At 33.2% G+C, this 15,487-nt stretch overlaps 1 protein-coding gene across 2 annotated transcripts in view; it reads left to right on the top strand.

Moving 5' to 3' along the window:
- Positions 1 to 15,487, top strand: part of CNTN1 (contactin 1) — a 262,852-nt gene that overhangs the window by 223,699 nt on the left and 23,666 nt on the right. For both annotated transcript variants that reach the window (XM_045554016.1, XM_045554015.1), the window contains exons 13-14: positions 949 to 1,076; positions 1,748 to 1,923. In XM_045554016.1, the coding sequence (XP_045409972.1) occupies positions 949 to 1,076; positions 1,748 to 1,923 (304 nt within the window). The remainder of the gene's footprint in view (positions 1 to 948; positions 1,077 to 1,747; positions 1,924 to 15,487) is intronic.

The raw sequence follows: 15,487 nt of genomic DNA, 5'->3' as shown, positions 1-15,487 counted from the left end.
AAAGAAGGGAAAGGAAATTCTGGAATATATTATTCGTGGAACTTTTGATATTATATGGAGATTTGTATTAATAAGGTAGATAAATAATATTTTTCTTTTATCAGATTCTGCCTTTTAAAATGAAATATATATGTGTATGTCTTGTGCAAATCTTCAAAGACAATTTAAAGTTTTGAAAATAGTACATTTAAAGAAAGTAAAAATCCAATGACAGGCAATCCAATGTTGAATCTAAGTATGAGTTGCTATGTAATAAAACTTAGTGAGTTTTTGGTCTCCAGCCCCTAGAGAAAAGGCAGACAGGCAGGGAAATATAAGCAATATGAGAGATTTAGGTTATGTTTAAAGAAGAATGTCCTAAATGTTAATTTGTTATAGAAGGTATTACTAAGGGAGATTTTTAAATATATATTTTTTAAACTTTCTGAAAATAAAATGTTTATATTTCTCTGTAGCAGTGAAATTGACAGTCTATCCTAACTTTGAAGTCTCAATTGAAATCCTGAGGTTACATTTCTAAAAGACCTGGGCTCATTTCTTTCAGGCCTATGGCTGGTTTGAGCCTGTCCCATAGTGGGAGGTTAGTTAGAAGACTACTGTATTAGTTCAAGAAAAAGATGAAGGTGGCTTTCTAAAACAAATTGTCAATGCTGAGAAAGAATATTCTAATATTATAATGAATATTATAATATTAAAAATATAAAAATTTAAAATTTAAATTAAAATATAAAATTATATGTTATAATATTTTAATATTATATTCTTTATAATATAATATATAAAGAATATTATAAAATGATAAAATATTTCAACTTTAAAAAAATTGTCTTGCCATATGATTTGTATAAAATGTAATAAAAAGATATCCGTTTCTCTCATGTATAACATACAATAATAATGTGCTTTACTAAATCAATTTTGTGAATTATTTAATTTTTATTTCAATAGAATACTCATTTGGGAAGATGGTAGCTTGGAAATCAGTAACATTACAAGGAATGATGGTGGTGTCTATACATGCTTTGCAGAAAATAATAGAGGAAAAGCTAATAGCACTGGGACTCTTGTTATCACAGGTAAAAAACCATTTGATTAATGTTGTATTTTGAAGTTTTATATGGTGTGTAATTTCTAATGTATTAAAAGACATGCCATTCAGCACTAAGCCTCTAAAACAGTCCATGTATTGATAAGTTTCTATTTCAAAAGTGTTGTGGGCAAGTCTCTTGCTTGATGAAATTGTTCCTGGAATTTGGATGTGAAAACACCATCTTGGCCGGGTGTGGTGGTTCACGCCTGTAATCCTAGCACTCTGGGAGGCCGAGGGGGGTGGATCACTCGAGGTCAGGAGTTCGAGACCAGCTTGAGCAAGAGCGAGACCCCGTCTCTGCTAAAAATAGAAAGAAATGATCTGGACAACTAAAATATATACAGAAAAAATTAGCCGGGCATGGTGGCGCATGCCTGTAGTCCCAGCTACTTGGGAGGCTGAGGCAGTAGGATCGCTTAAGCCCAGGAGTTTGAGGTTGCTGTGAGCTAGGCTGACGCCACGGCACTCACTCTAGCCTGGGCAACAGAGCGAGACTCTGTCTCACAAAAAAAAAAAAAAAAAAAAAAAAAAAATCATCGTATTCCTTTGCACAGAGAAACCAAAATATACTGGACTTTATTCTTTTAATACACCAGATGATATGGTGTCTTATATTTTCTTGAATTTTGCTTTACTCTTTTATTTAAAAATATGTAGATCCCACGCGAATTATATTGGCCCCAATCAATGCTGATATCACTGTTGGAGAAAATGCCACCATGCAGTGTGCTGCGTCCTTTGATCCCGCCTTGGATCTCACATTTGTTTGGTCCTTCAACGGCTATGTGATCGATTTTAACAGAGAGAATATTCATTACCAGAGGAATTTTATGGTATGTGTTTTATGTTTCATCTTATTAACACCCCAATGATTCCTGTGTCTTCATTGAAACTTCTATCGCTATAATCATATTTCATAGATTTTATTTTTTCATGAGACCAGAAAACAGACAAGAAAGCTTTTCATGATTCTCCTCATATTGACGGTAGTATCCTTGAACCTTTCTGAAACGGCTAACCCAGAGATTTTGGTAGAGATATTAATCAATGAATATTCATTGGGCTTTATGTACGTTTTCCCCCTTAATTATTAAACAATATTTGCATTGGTATGTACTATACCTCAGTATATGTGTGCTCTAGGTTCTAGTGCCTTCACTTTTACTTTAAATGAAGTAAGTGCATAGAACTTATACTTTGTTATAACGATTACTTTAAAGCATTTATTTTATGCTTTGAGGATAAGAAACAGACAAAATACGTATGTATTTGGAGAACCAGTTTCTGTGATTTGAAGAGAGTTAAATGGCTATATTTTAAGAATTGGAAAGTATACATAATACAAATCCTATAATTAAACATAGTGATATAGGGAGTCAAGGTGTGGAAATAAATAAAATAGAAGGAAAATGTTGGGAAGTAATGTAGGAATAACAACTTGCAGAGGAACATCACTGGTGTCTTGACAGGCTGTCTAGGTTACAGTGGATTTGAAAGGCAAGTAATCGCTGGCCCCTGCCTCCCTCTTTTCTAGAAAGACCACCATTTAAGAGCCTAAAGACCTATTTAGAACAAATGCTTAATTAAGAAAACTTTAAGTTTAGAAGTCAGCTATTAATATAGAAACAGAAGCTTGAATGAACTCAGGGTATTCAAGATTTTTTAAGTCATATGAAATTGGAAGATTGATATGTACACATTATAATGTTATGCTTTCAAATTCTTTAGCTCTTTTTTTAACTCTTATAAAACTTTCCACTTTAAAAAAGCTAAAAGTATCCATGTAACAAAAACACTTGTACCCCCTTAATTAATATTTTGAAGTTTAAAAAAAGCTAAAGCAAACTTTCAGTCGAATAAGACTGGTTTTAACTGGATAGGGAGGTTTTTTTACATTTTTATTAGATAAATGCACATGAGCAACTATTGAGAGGCAGTGTCAGTGTTAATACCTTCTGTATTTTAACTGTAATTCCAGTTCTTTTTAATTTAACTGGTATAGTAATAACTATAAATCTACAATAAACCTACTAATTATGTTTTGGTTTTTGAACCAAGACACTTTAAAAAATAACAGATGAGAATTGGCAAAGAACAATAAATTTTGTATTTTGACATTATAGCATGTGATTTTTTTTCTTATATGTCTGAAACTATTTTGATGTGCTTAATATACACATGCCCAACATTCTCCAAGTTGTTTTTTGTATTGCAAGAAAAGTAAATGAAAGAACTTTGGTGTTATAAATTAAATAATCTTAAAAATACAGCCTGGAAATCTGACAACCGTAGTTTATAAAATAATTACTTAGTACCTGCAGTGAAGTCTATATAAATAGATTTGGGGAAATAAATTGCACTAATTATGTGGAAACTTCATATTTAAAGCCTACTTATGTTCTCTAAAATAATAGTTACATTGTACTGGTTGCACATAGTAACATTTTGCAACAACAAAAAAAGAATTTAAGAAAAAGAGGAAGGCAAGAAGAAAAGAAAGAAAGAAAGGAGGAAAGAAAGAGAAAGAGAGAAAGAAAGAGCGAGCTCAGTGATTTTAAAAAAGAGGAAAATGAAGAAATAACTGGAATGCTAATTAAGAAATAAATAATAAATTATACCATAACAGTGTAAAAGGCCTTGTGGTCACTTGTGCACTCTCTCCCTTTGCCGATGATAGCCACAGAGATTCACATAGCTGCCCCTCTGCTAATCCAGGGCAGAGTCCTGACTCCAGGCCCAGCCTCACCAATTTAGGTTTTTAGCTCGTTCTATAAAATATGATCTACCTGAGATAGAAAACCTACTCAACTGGCTAAATATGCAACTTAATTGAATAAAAATATCAAATGCACATTGTTAGCACTTAGTAGATGGATAGGTGGATTCAATTCTCTAAAAAACTGGATAAGAATAATCATTTTAAAATAAATTATTAAACTGAATTCTGTCTTTTGAACCTACAAAAGACAATAAAGCTTTCCTGGTGCCTTCTCTTTTAGGGCAAACTTCAAAATCAGTCTGCACTGCCAAATACATATGCAACATTTAAGTGAAAACACCATAAATGTTTGATCTACCTTTTAGAAGATAGTCCTAATGGCTAGTAATTGCTTCTGGGCTCATTAATAGACCATTTTCACAAGGAGTGGCTGTTTTCTACCTAAAGCTTAATGAATGAAAACAATGGGGACAACAGGTTTTGTGGATGACAAATGTGAAGGAAGACACATTTGCAACTGCATTTTTCTGTTGTTCAAAATTGCATAGACGAAAATTTCAGTATTGGCTTCTTAAATAATGTTTTGGTATTTTACTTAATTCTGGCAACATTTCAGTGATTGCATAGCATCTGTTCATTAAAAAATCTATACTGAGCACATGCCACAAGCAGGCACAGTGATAGACACTAGGGCAAACAAAACACTGAATATGACAAACACAGACACCAATCCAAAATAAATCAGAGACGGCCTGTGATTTTCATATTCATATGTAAATGATTTGGTAGCCATCACAATTATCAAAACTGACATCATTATGATCATGTTTTAATAATTTTAATTGCTACAAAGTAATAATAATGTTTTAATTAATAAAGGAATAATAGAAATCAAAATTTTAACATTTTTATTTCAAGAACCTGTTTCCATTTTCCAGTTTAGCTTCAGTAATAAATTGTATTCAGAATGTTTTGATTTGGGCTTGCTATTCTTGATTTTGACCACCAAGTGGCACCCTTGTATAAGATTTCAAATTTCACAGTCTGGATAATTTGGGACTTTATGAAATTAAACAAACTCAGTTGCCCATACTTATGAATAAGTTGTGAGATTGTGGGTGCTTTTAAAGTGTCTTCTTTATGCTTTTTCCAGTTAGAGTCACGTAAATATCAGGAAATATAGTAACTATACATTTTTAAAGAAGTACATTTCTTTAAGAATTTATGATGAGCACCAAAAAAGTAAAAATAACATTGCCATTACATTAAATAATCCCACTTTATGTAAAATTATTTTGGATTAATTTTTTAAATGTAACTTTTAATTTTAAGGCTGTAATTAAAAACTTGATACTGATTATAGAAAAACATTAAGAAGTTAAATACCTAGAGTTTACCTGCCATATCATTTATTCTTTTATTTATTCAATAAATATTTACTGAGTATTATTATATAATAATGAGCAGTAAATATTTCATTTGAACCTGAACTCATGCATAGGGGATAAGAATATATGTATGAATAAGAAATCTAATAGATTTGAAGCTTTGAAACAATAAACTACTGAAGCAGTTTATCTGCCATTCTTTTATTCTATTAATGTTATGTGGCAAATCAGTCATAAGTTTTTCAAGTCCAATTATAAAATAGCTTGTGTTTTGACTTTCCAGTTCAATAGCTACTTACTCCCTTAGACTAAGTTCAAAAGGCAGAGTCATTTTACTTATTAATTTAATTAATTTAATTTATAGCCTCTCTTGTTCTAGAAAGTACTCAAGACCATCTATCAAAAAATATGTATTTGCAATATAACATTTTATTCCTCTTTCATGGTGGTACCTGATCTGTTGAAATTATTTTTTCAATAGCCACTTAATTTTTGACATCAACTTCGATTCATTTTTCTTTCAACTGTTTGACAATATTCTTCTTATCAGAGGCATCATCTTAGTTAACTACAAGTTTCTCAACGTCCTAATTCTGGTGATTGCCACTAACATACATTTTAAATATAATATATATATTTTTCTGATTCTCTTATTATAAATAAATATTTTAATCATAATTCTGCAAGAAGTTATTGCATGTCTGTTATGAATTCATAAATATCATCTGAATGGTTCAGAGGTTCTACAGCAACCAACCCTGGGCTCTGGGCTGCATTTTTCACTTCTTATTCTGTGACTCTGATCCAGGGATTAAGGCTCTCTATGCCTTAGAACGCCCCTCTGTAAAATGTTATTATTCATTCGTTTACTTCATTCAGGTTACTTTATTGGGCTCACAAAACTGGTTAGTTCATAGTAATTTTGTGAGGATTAAATGAGAGCATGCCTATAAAATGCTTGGCACAAGATCTGGTATATTGTAAGTAGTTATTACTAACACTTTTCATAATAGAGCAATCATGTCCCATTGACATGAAATTCTAGAAACTTTTGCCAGATAGTTTTTTTTTTTTTTTCTGGTAAAAGATCTTATTTTTCACAATTTAATTCTTGCATTGCTTGCTGTCCTGGATACTAAGTCCTAGAAGAAAAAATACAAATACAAATAAAAAATAAAATTCTAAGTATTTCATTGCTGAAGGCAATGGAGAAGTAATAATAGCCAACATTTATTGAATGCTTACTGTTTAGCCAGTATTGCGTTAAATGCTTTTTAAGCATTTATCAGTTGATCTTTATAGCAATCTCTATGGAGTACATATTATTATGATTTTTCTCAATTTTCAAGGAGAAGAAACTCAGTATTAGAAAAGTTAACTAGCCCCAAGTAATCATACAACTTGCTAGTGGCCCTGGGAGGATTTGAAGCCAGTTATTCTGACTGCCAACCCGGTGATCTTCACTACTTTGATTTTTTTATCCTCTGGTTAATGTTCATGTCTGTGTCTATTTGAACATTAACAATTCTCCAAGTGTTTGAATTACTATAAAACTGTACTGTTGAACTCATATTTTATTCTCTAATCTTGTTTAATGAGTTTTATATGGTCACTCAGATTATCCAAATTAATTTATTCTCCCTACACTGTTAGCAACTTTTGCAATACACTGTAAGTCAAGTCTACACAGTTTCACAGTCTAACCGTCAAGTTCTAGGTAATTCTTAATGATCTCCTCTAGGTAGGTAGGTTATGTGTATGTTTGCAGGCAGGTGAGCATAGAGTATATACATTTGTTTGAATAGGCAACACCATTCAAGAGAAAGAAGATAGGTTTCTTACCCTAGGGGTGTTTTTATTTTTTTAAGAAAATATTAATTATACTACACATGTCACAGAAAAAGTCCTCAGATTTGAGAATTATCTCAGTTTCATACTAGAGTATGGTGTGATCTTGAATGGAAATTTTGCTTCTGCAAGATAAGCAAAAAGGAGAGGAAAAATAAAACAGAAGTTGCTTTGTTGTTCGTTTGCTTTTTAAAATTTTATTGGCTTTCTGTTGATTCTTGAACAAGAAGGTGAAGACTGTCCAGAGCTGTGGGCAGCAGGTTGGAGGAAACAAGAAGGGTTAGGCAATCATCCTTGGCAACAATCAAATTAGAGCTGAAGAAACCAGGGCAGAAGACCAGGGAGGCACAGCAAGATGATGTAAGCCCTGAAGCCTTGGGACTTTGTCCACATGTGGAGACATTTTTGGTTGACAGCTGCGGGGATTTTGAGGAACTGGGTGTTCTAGGCATCCATTTAACATGGGTGCTATTAGATAACCTATAATACACAGGACAAACCCCCACAACAGAGTATTATCTCATCCAAATTGTCAATACTACCAAGATTGACAAATGCTCTCAAGAAAGATTTTTTAAAAAAGAGACTTAACAGTAAAGGTACTGGCCACTGAAAGGCTATAAGCATGAAGTGTTGGAAACAAAGAGAAGTTATACTGTTTTGAGCAGATAAGAGTGTTGGGACATGAATTTAAAGAAACAAGATTTTTAAAAAGCGTAAAATATATGAGTAGTAGAGGATAGATTTCATGTGCTTTGTGAATGGAAGGCTCTTAAATTTTGATGAGCAGTGGAAAAAAGAGAGAAATACATAAAAAAGTATATAGGTCTTTGCCATAGTTCTGGGACCCACATAAAACTCACAAAGGCATTTGGCTCATGGCCAAATCTTCTCTCTGTTTTTTTTTTTCAGTTATTAGTTGGAAAAGAGTTAGATAATTAGAGAATTTTATCATACTTCATTCTGTATGAATATATAACTTTTCTGGCCTACTTTTCCCTATCTTAATAAACCTTTGCTTATACCTAGATGCTATATTTTATTTACTATTTTCCAGAAGTAAACAGGAAAATATCTATGCTCATTGGGTGTGTCTGTAGTTGGGCTGACTTCTTTTAGGGTCATCACACTTCCAGTGTAGAGACCATGTCAGCTGATGTCACTCTGCTTAGCATTTCATAGTTGAGTCCTTAGTAAGCATTTGTTGATGACAGTGCTAAGTGAATGGAATTAAGCATATATAGCAGCAAGTCTTTGTTCTTCAGATGTGTATTAATATCACTGGCTTTGAGGGAGCCCCCAAAATTCATCCAAAGTTAAGGATACATTTTTTTACAATTTATTTAAATTTATTTTTACCTTTATTTTGAGACAGGGGTTTCGCTCTGTTGCCTGGGGCTAGAACGCAGTGGCATCATCATAGCTCACTGCAACCTCAAATTCCAGAGCTTAAGCAATCCTCCTGCCTCAGCCTCCCGAGTAGCTGGGACTACAGGGTTGCACCACTTTGACATCCATTTAATTTTTCAATTTTTTTTTTTGTAGAGAAGGGATCTCACTTTGTTGCTCAGGCTAATCTTGAATTCCTAGCCTCAAGCAGTCCTCCCACCTCAGCCTCCCAAAGTGCTGGTATTACAGGTGTGAGCCATCTCACCTGGCCAAGTACAGACTTTTTAAATAGAATTCCTCATATACTTAAGCATCTGTACAGTAATTATTCCATTTTTTTATGCTTGCAAAATACAGTTAATAAAAACAGGAGGAAATAAACATGTAAACTGCTATTTTAGGAATGTTATAATTTTACATTGTGGACTTTGATGTTTTTTTCCATCACACTAGAAATATACTATTTTGTTATTAATTGTCATATTCCTAAAAAAAATCTATTTTTCCAGTTTGTTTTTAAGAGCAGAAAATTATCTACAGATAGATACTTTTGTTTTGATTTTGTCACTGACAAGTTATATGACCTTGGACAAAATAGTCACTCTGAGCCTCAGGCTTCTCATCTGTCATCTGAAGAAATTGGACCACATGAAATGTTTTGATAAACAACAACACAAAAAAGATTTTAGCAGCAGAGTTCTCTTTGCAAAGAATATTTAAATCAGAACCCAAATATATAAAAAAGATGAAAGTGAGATTGCTCTGACTAAAGATGAAATTGTGTGCACCTGTGTGACTGTGTCGGCTACTACATAGCCAAGAGCCTTACCCACAGACAGAGTCTCTCACTTTTTCCTGTCCCCAAAACACCCATTCTTATCCCTTCCTTCCACAAAGTGGTCCATGAAGATTTTCAGAACTCTAAGGCTAATGGGAACCAATTTCAAAACCATATGAATTAAATTATAATCAAGTTTTCTTTCAATTCTAAAACATATGTCCTAAATCTAAGACATTGATGTTTTTGTCTGTCATTCAAAATACTTAGCAGAAACCTCAAAGAAAATTTTTGAGTTTTCATTTAAAATGGGCCAATTGATCAAAATTGAACTCTTTAGTCATCACTCTCATTGTTTATTTTATATTCAAAATAGCCAAATTTAGAGATATATACCATTTCCACTGTGTCTGTAAACATTTAGTGGCTTCTTAGTAAATATCCTGACCAGCTTCCCTGATTTAACTATTTTTCTATGTCCAATGATATCACTTCATTTCAATAAGTTTTTTAAGTCATAATTTTTTTAATTTTTTGGATTCAGGTAATCTTTATATTGATGTATTACTTAAAATAACATGAACTTGAATATTAGATAATGTTAGGGCATGAATGTTAATTATGTTATGTGTGAAAATGGTTTTGTGATTGTGTAAGAGAATGGCCTTATTTTTTTACATTCCAGCTAATGTTTTGAGAAGTTGCTGATGAGTTGAGTACTGATATCATGATACTAGTAATTTATTTCTCAAGGATTTATCACTAGAGAGATAGATAGTAGATAGAAGGAGAGATGGAGCTAATTAGCTAGACAATTTGGTAAAGCAAATATGGCATAATGTTTACCATTGTGGAATCTAGTTGGTTGTTATATGGGTGGTGATTGTACTATTCTTTCTATTTTTTATGTTTGAAAATTTAAATATAAAAAATTTAACAAATAAAACAATAGCATGTCATATATGGGGAAGTACCACTTCTACTTACCAAACTGTGAACATAAATCCAGTTATCTCATCTGTAAAGCACTACCTTGGAAGTAGCCTGACCTGGTGAAATCAGAGCTACATACTAACTATAAAGCCTTCTACATGTAGCTTAATGTAAAATCTCAAATTCCTTGTTTCTAAAATGGAAATATTAATAGTAAATCCCTAGGTATTATAAAAATTAAGTGAGAAAATGTATGTGAAGTAGCTAGCACATTGCCAGACATTTAAAAGGCATTCAGTAAATTAGATCAGGTCATAATAGGAGTTCAGTAGTAGTAGCAAGCAGTGGTGGCAGCATTAGTAGTAGTAGTAGCCATTGTAATAGTAGTATTGGTAGCAGCATTAGTAGTATTCTGTTAATAACAATAGTAGTAGTAGCAGTAGTGGCTATAGTTATAGTATTATTGTATCTTTCTCTGTACAATACAGCTAAAAATAATACCTATCTCATAGTGTGGTTGTTAAGAGTAAATTTGCACATATGGCAGCCCTTGACATGGAGCTAATGCCCACTAAATATTTGCTGTTGGTAGAGTTGTTGGTGTTAATGTTTGCAGTTTCATACAATGTATTTTCTATATGTAGTTAGCCTTTCTCTACTCTACCAAGCCAAAAGTGAAAAAGAAGAAAAGTTTTAGAGTGTCCTGATATATTATCTATCAGACATATTTAATACTTTTTGCTTATGTTTATAAAATATATTCTTTAAAGGGTATATTTTTCTCCAACCTTCTATATCTGTCCCTTCACTCTAACCTCAGTGTAACAAAACAGATGGCAGATGGGATTTTTAATAGCCATTATGAGCTCTAAGTTTTATCTAGACCTTTTATGTACCATATAGAATATTTCTGTGTTCATTATGATGAATTCAATGGATTAATACAACTTAATAATTCATATTCATTTACATTGCAGAAATGATTTGCAGTTAGTTTATGGGGGACCCAAGGAAGGGGTGGTCATTTATATGTTGGAAGTCTTTTGATTTAAACTTGAGAAACTTCTGAGTGGTCAACCACATATACACTTTGGAACATCCCTGAGCTTTGCTATCACAATTTCCAGTATGTGATTCAACTCTCCTCATATGAAGGGAAGAATTTTGTAATTCAGCCAAGCTGTGGTTTTTAGTGAAAATAGAGGGAGCGTTCATATCTAATTTGTGGCTAGAATATGCTGAGGCCCATGGTCTTTACTTGCTTGGTAAGCATTCTGTCAACCGCAGAGAACCTCAACTGCTCTTGAGGTATGGAAAGTGCTAGTAGTATTTATAAAAACTTTAGCAAAGCTTTCATACATATACAACTATATTGGGGATGATATATTTAATAGCATATTTTTCCTTTGCTTTCCTTCTGAGGCATTCCAGTGCCATTCCACCAAATATATAGAGCAAATGGGAATAAACTTTAAAGTTGTTGATTATTGCTTTTTGCAGGTAGACCTATCATCACCCACCTAAGGCCTAATGTTTAAAACAGAGTTGATTTTGAAATGAGTTTAGCATTAAACTTTTAGAATAGTTTAATTAAAAGTGGTATAAGAGTTTATTGTGAAGAAGATTCAATAAATATAAATTTAACAATATTTTAGGATATAAAATAATTTGTGCTTTTTATTACATATGAAAGAATAAAAAGAATGACCACATTATTCCTATCAGAATGAAATAAGTGAACATGTAAAAAAATTATGTTTCGAACTGAGAGTTTTGGGGGGGAAGATAGCAATTTCATTAAGAAAAAAAGAATACTAGATATATAACACAAACATTTTAAAAAGGGAGATTTATAGTGGCATGATTTGTTTATTTTTATATCATTTTTCTGCCCTCATTTTTTTATTTTTTTATTGCCAAAATGAGTTAGGGAGCATTTTAAATTGCAGAGGTTTTTTTTTTTTTTTTTTTTTTTATTTCAATCTAATCACGTGGTCCATTGAAATAGGGGGAATTTAGCAACAGGATTATCTTTCCATTACATACCTGAAGCAACTGAAGTACTGAGTTCATTTAATGAAAGAATACAATGGCACTAAGTGATTTTTACTTTTGTGCAAACATTATTTTTTTCAAATATAACTATTATCTTGTGTCATAATCATTTGAAAAGATTTTACATAATACATTTCTATTAATGAATAGTCATTGTCAAGCACATTTCTATTAAGGATGTCAAAGCACATCAAAGCAGTCTGTTTTACAAATATATAATGCTTAAATTATTTTATTTTACTATAATTACATTATTTTATTTTTTCTCACTAGAAAATTACTTAGACACATGTGCTAATTGGCTTTTATGATAATTAAAAAAAATACTGTTATAAGTACCTTCCCCATATACAGAATCTTACTGTTTACCTCAAAAAAATTTTAAATATAATTATAAATAATAATATTTTTAATAATTCATCTAATTTTTAGATGAATTATATTTAGTATGGTATGAGGGGTTAGGCCAACTACAAAGTTGGACACAGTCCCTAAGACCATCCTCACTTCTGACATCAGCTGCAAGTTCAGCGGGTTGCCAAAATCTCTTTCATTTTCGATACTTCAGTAGAAGGGTCTCACAGAATTCACTGAAAGCTACTATATGTTGTAGCTTCTTGCAGGAAAAGGATACAGACTAAAGTCAACCCAGGGAAGAAGTACATAGGGCAGAGTCCAGAAGAAGTACCAGACAGAACTTCCATTGTGTTCTCCCTGTGGAGTCAAAATGCATTACTCTAAGATGTGTGGCAATATGTGTGAGGATTGCCAACCATGGAAGCTTACCTAAGCCTTGATGTCCAGAGGTTTTATTGGGGCTTTATCATGTAGACATGATTGATTGATTGATTACCTGCATGATTAATCTCATTCTCTACGTTAACTGATACAGTATCACCCAAAGTTCCTACTCTAAGTCACAGTGTCCATCTTTGTGGAATGACCAGCCCCTACTCCCAGACTCTACAGGTGTAGCTAATCCCCACCCTAAATCACACTGTTAGACTACACAGTGTGACTCGAGACCCATAGGCAAAGAAAGACATTAGAGATTACTTTCCAGAAGCCGAGGGCAAGGGCCAGACCTCTCTTTGAGCAAGGCCAGATTTTTTTTACTACACAATGGGGTTGGAAAACTTAGAAGTTTCAGTTTTCTCCATAAACATATAAACTTTTCCTAAAACTTTTCTGTTTTCTCATGAAATTAGTGTATACATAATTTGAAATATATTATTCATGGTAGTTGCTCTCGTGGATATGGATAACAACAGTTGTTTTCAATTTAGCTATTTTTTTTTTCTTCTTTTTTTCTTTCCAGAGGGCAGAAGAGCAGGATTCAATTCACCTATTTTATCTTATGGCATTATCTTACCTGAAAACATCATGTGAAATTCAAAGAATGTCTGTTTAATAAAGACATTTTAGATTATTTTAGGTTATAGATATTTATTAATTCATTTACTCAATAGGTATTTGTTGAATTTCTCTAGTATGCCAGATATTACATTAAGTACTTTGTGTGTAATAATAAACAAAACCTGAATTACAGTCTAGTGGAAGAAATGAACAGTTACACAATTATAGCAGAAAAGGATAGTTACAATGAAGATTGTACAAAGGGCAACATTTCACCCAGCCTTTGGATTACAGAGAAGGGAATGTGAAATGTGAGTTGAAGTTAGCCAAGTGATGGAAGTAGGAGGTGGGGCAATCCAGGCAATACAAGTGATATATACAGAGCTTTGCAGGTGGAGCACACAGCAAAGTGTAAGCTGTATACAGTGGCTGGGACATGGGAGGTGGGTACAGGGGTAGGCAGAGGAAGTAGCAAGAGTGTGTACTTTATCCCAACACCAAGAAAAGCCTCATATCTGTTTAGGTTTAGGAAATGCTGTGACTGCCATGGGCCTGCTACCCTAATTCTGATTGTAGCTGAAAAGAAGTGAACAAGTATTATCTTGAGAGCAGATGCCCAAATTCTTGATAAAAAATTCGACTAGTTCATTCAAACAAGGTATATTTAAAGGGATTATGTTTTTAGCACCGTTTTGGTCCTGGGGGTACAACATATACAGCTGTGTACATATATCATATGGGGATGCAGTGCTAAACAAAACAGACTTGTTTCTTCCTCACATACAACTTAAAGTCTCCCAGGGGGCTAACTTCAACCACATAAGCACAAAAATATTTCATTGCAATTGAGATGTGTAATATGACTTAAGGTACAAGGTGCTATAGTAAAAGACAGCAAGAAAATGGAATGGTTTGTTTGAGAAAATGGTTTGAGCTGGCATTGGGTGGGGGAAGTGTTATTCAGGTGAAGGTGATAAGGGGGTAGGGTATGAGAGGTATGAGTCACCATTCCAGGAGAGGAAACACTGTGGAGAACCAGAGGTGGGAGAGAACAAGATGCATTTGTGGTCCTATAGAGAGAATGTTCTTCCTGGACAACAGAGTGTAAGTGAGATGGCACATTAGGTGAGCTGGAGCATTGGACAGAGCCTTGAGAATGGAGCCAAGTTGGCCACTATGTTTATGGCATTTGTCCCAAAAGAGGAGGTTTTAAAGGTTTCAATTTATTGGCTTTTGTATAGAAGGTGCCTCACCTCCTATGTCCATCACTTGGCTAACTTCAACCCACATTTCAGTTGAGAATAGTTGCATTTTAAAAGATAATTCTAGATAACAAGTGGAGAAAAGAGTAGAGTGGAACAGAGGTAGAGGTAGTGACCAAATAAGATATGGGGGTTCAGTTTAGAGATGTTGATAGTTTGGCAAGAGGCAGCAGTGATGGAAAGGAATAGATAAATTCAAGAATTTATGGTGGAATTATAAGGAATTTGAAGAAGGGAAGGAGTTGAAGATGTTGTAAATGTTTCTGGAAAGTCATAGATGACTAGAAAAACTGAGCTTTTCAGGAAGCAGGCCAAATGCTATTCAGAAGTCAAATAAGACGAGTTGAAGAGGTGAGATCCAGATTAGAATTGATTGAGGAATAAGAAGTGAAAAAATAGAAAAACTAAAAACAGAAAATAAGGCTTTGGAGAATAGGTACTGTTGGGATCCAAGCAATTATCAAGGAATTAAACAGCATAACATGAGGAAATAATTCTGTATTTCCAAGGGAAAGAAGAGAAAAGAGAAGTTAGATGTGGGAGGAGGAATGGGTGCCAACAAGATAGCAGGGTGCTGGGAGAGATGAAGGTTACTGAGAGATCTCATATAAATATGGCCAACAGGACTTTTAAAGCCAGAAATACGCAGCAGATGATATTTTTAAAATT

Source organism: Lemur catta, chromosome 6 (assembly GCF_020740605.2).
Source record: "Lemur catta isolate mLemCat1 chromosome 6, mLemCat1.pri, whole genome shotgun sequence".
NCBI classification, from domain to species: domain Eukaryota; kingdom Metazoa; phylum Chordata; class Mammalia; order Primates; family Lemuridae; genus Lemur; species Lemur catta.
The sequence above is the reverse complement of the archived record's forward strand: the minus strand, read 5'-3'. Positions and strand labels throughout refer to the sequence as shown.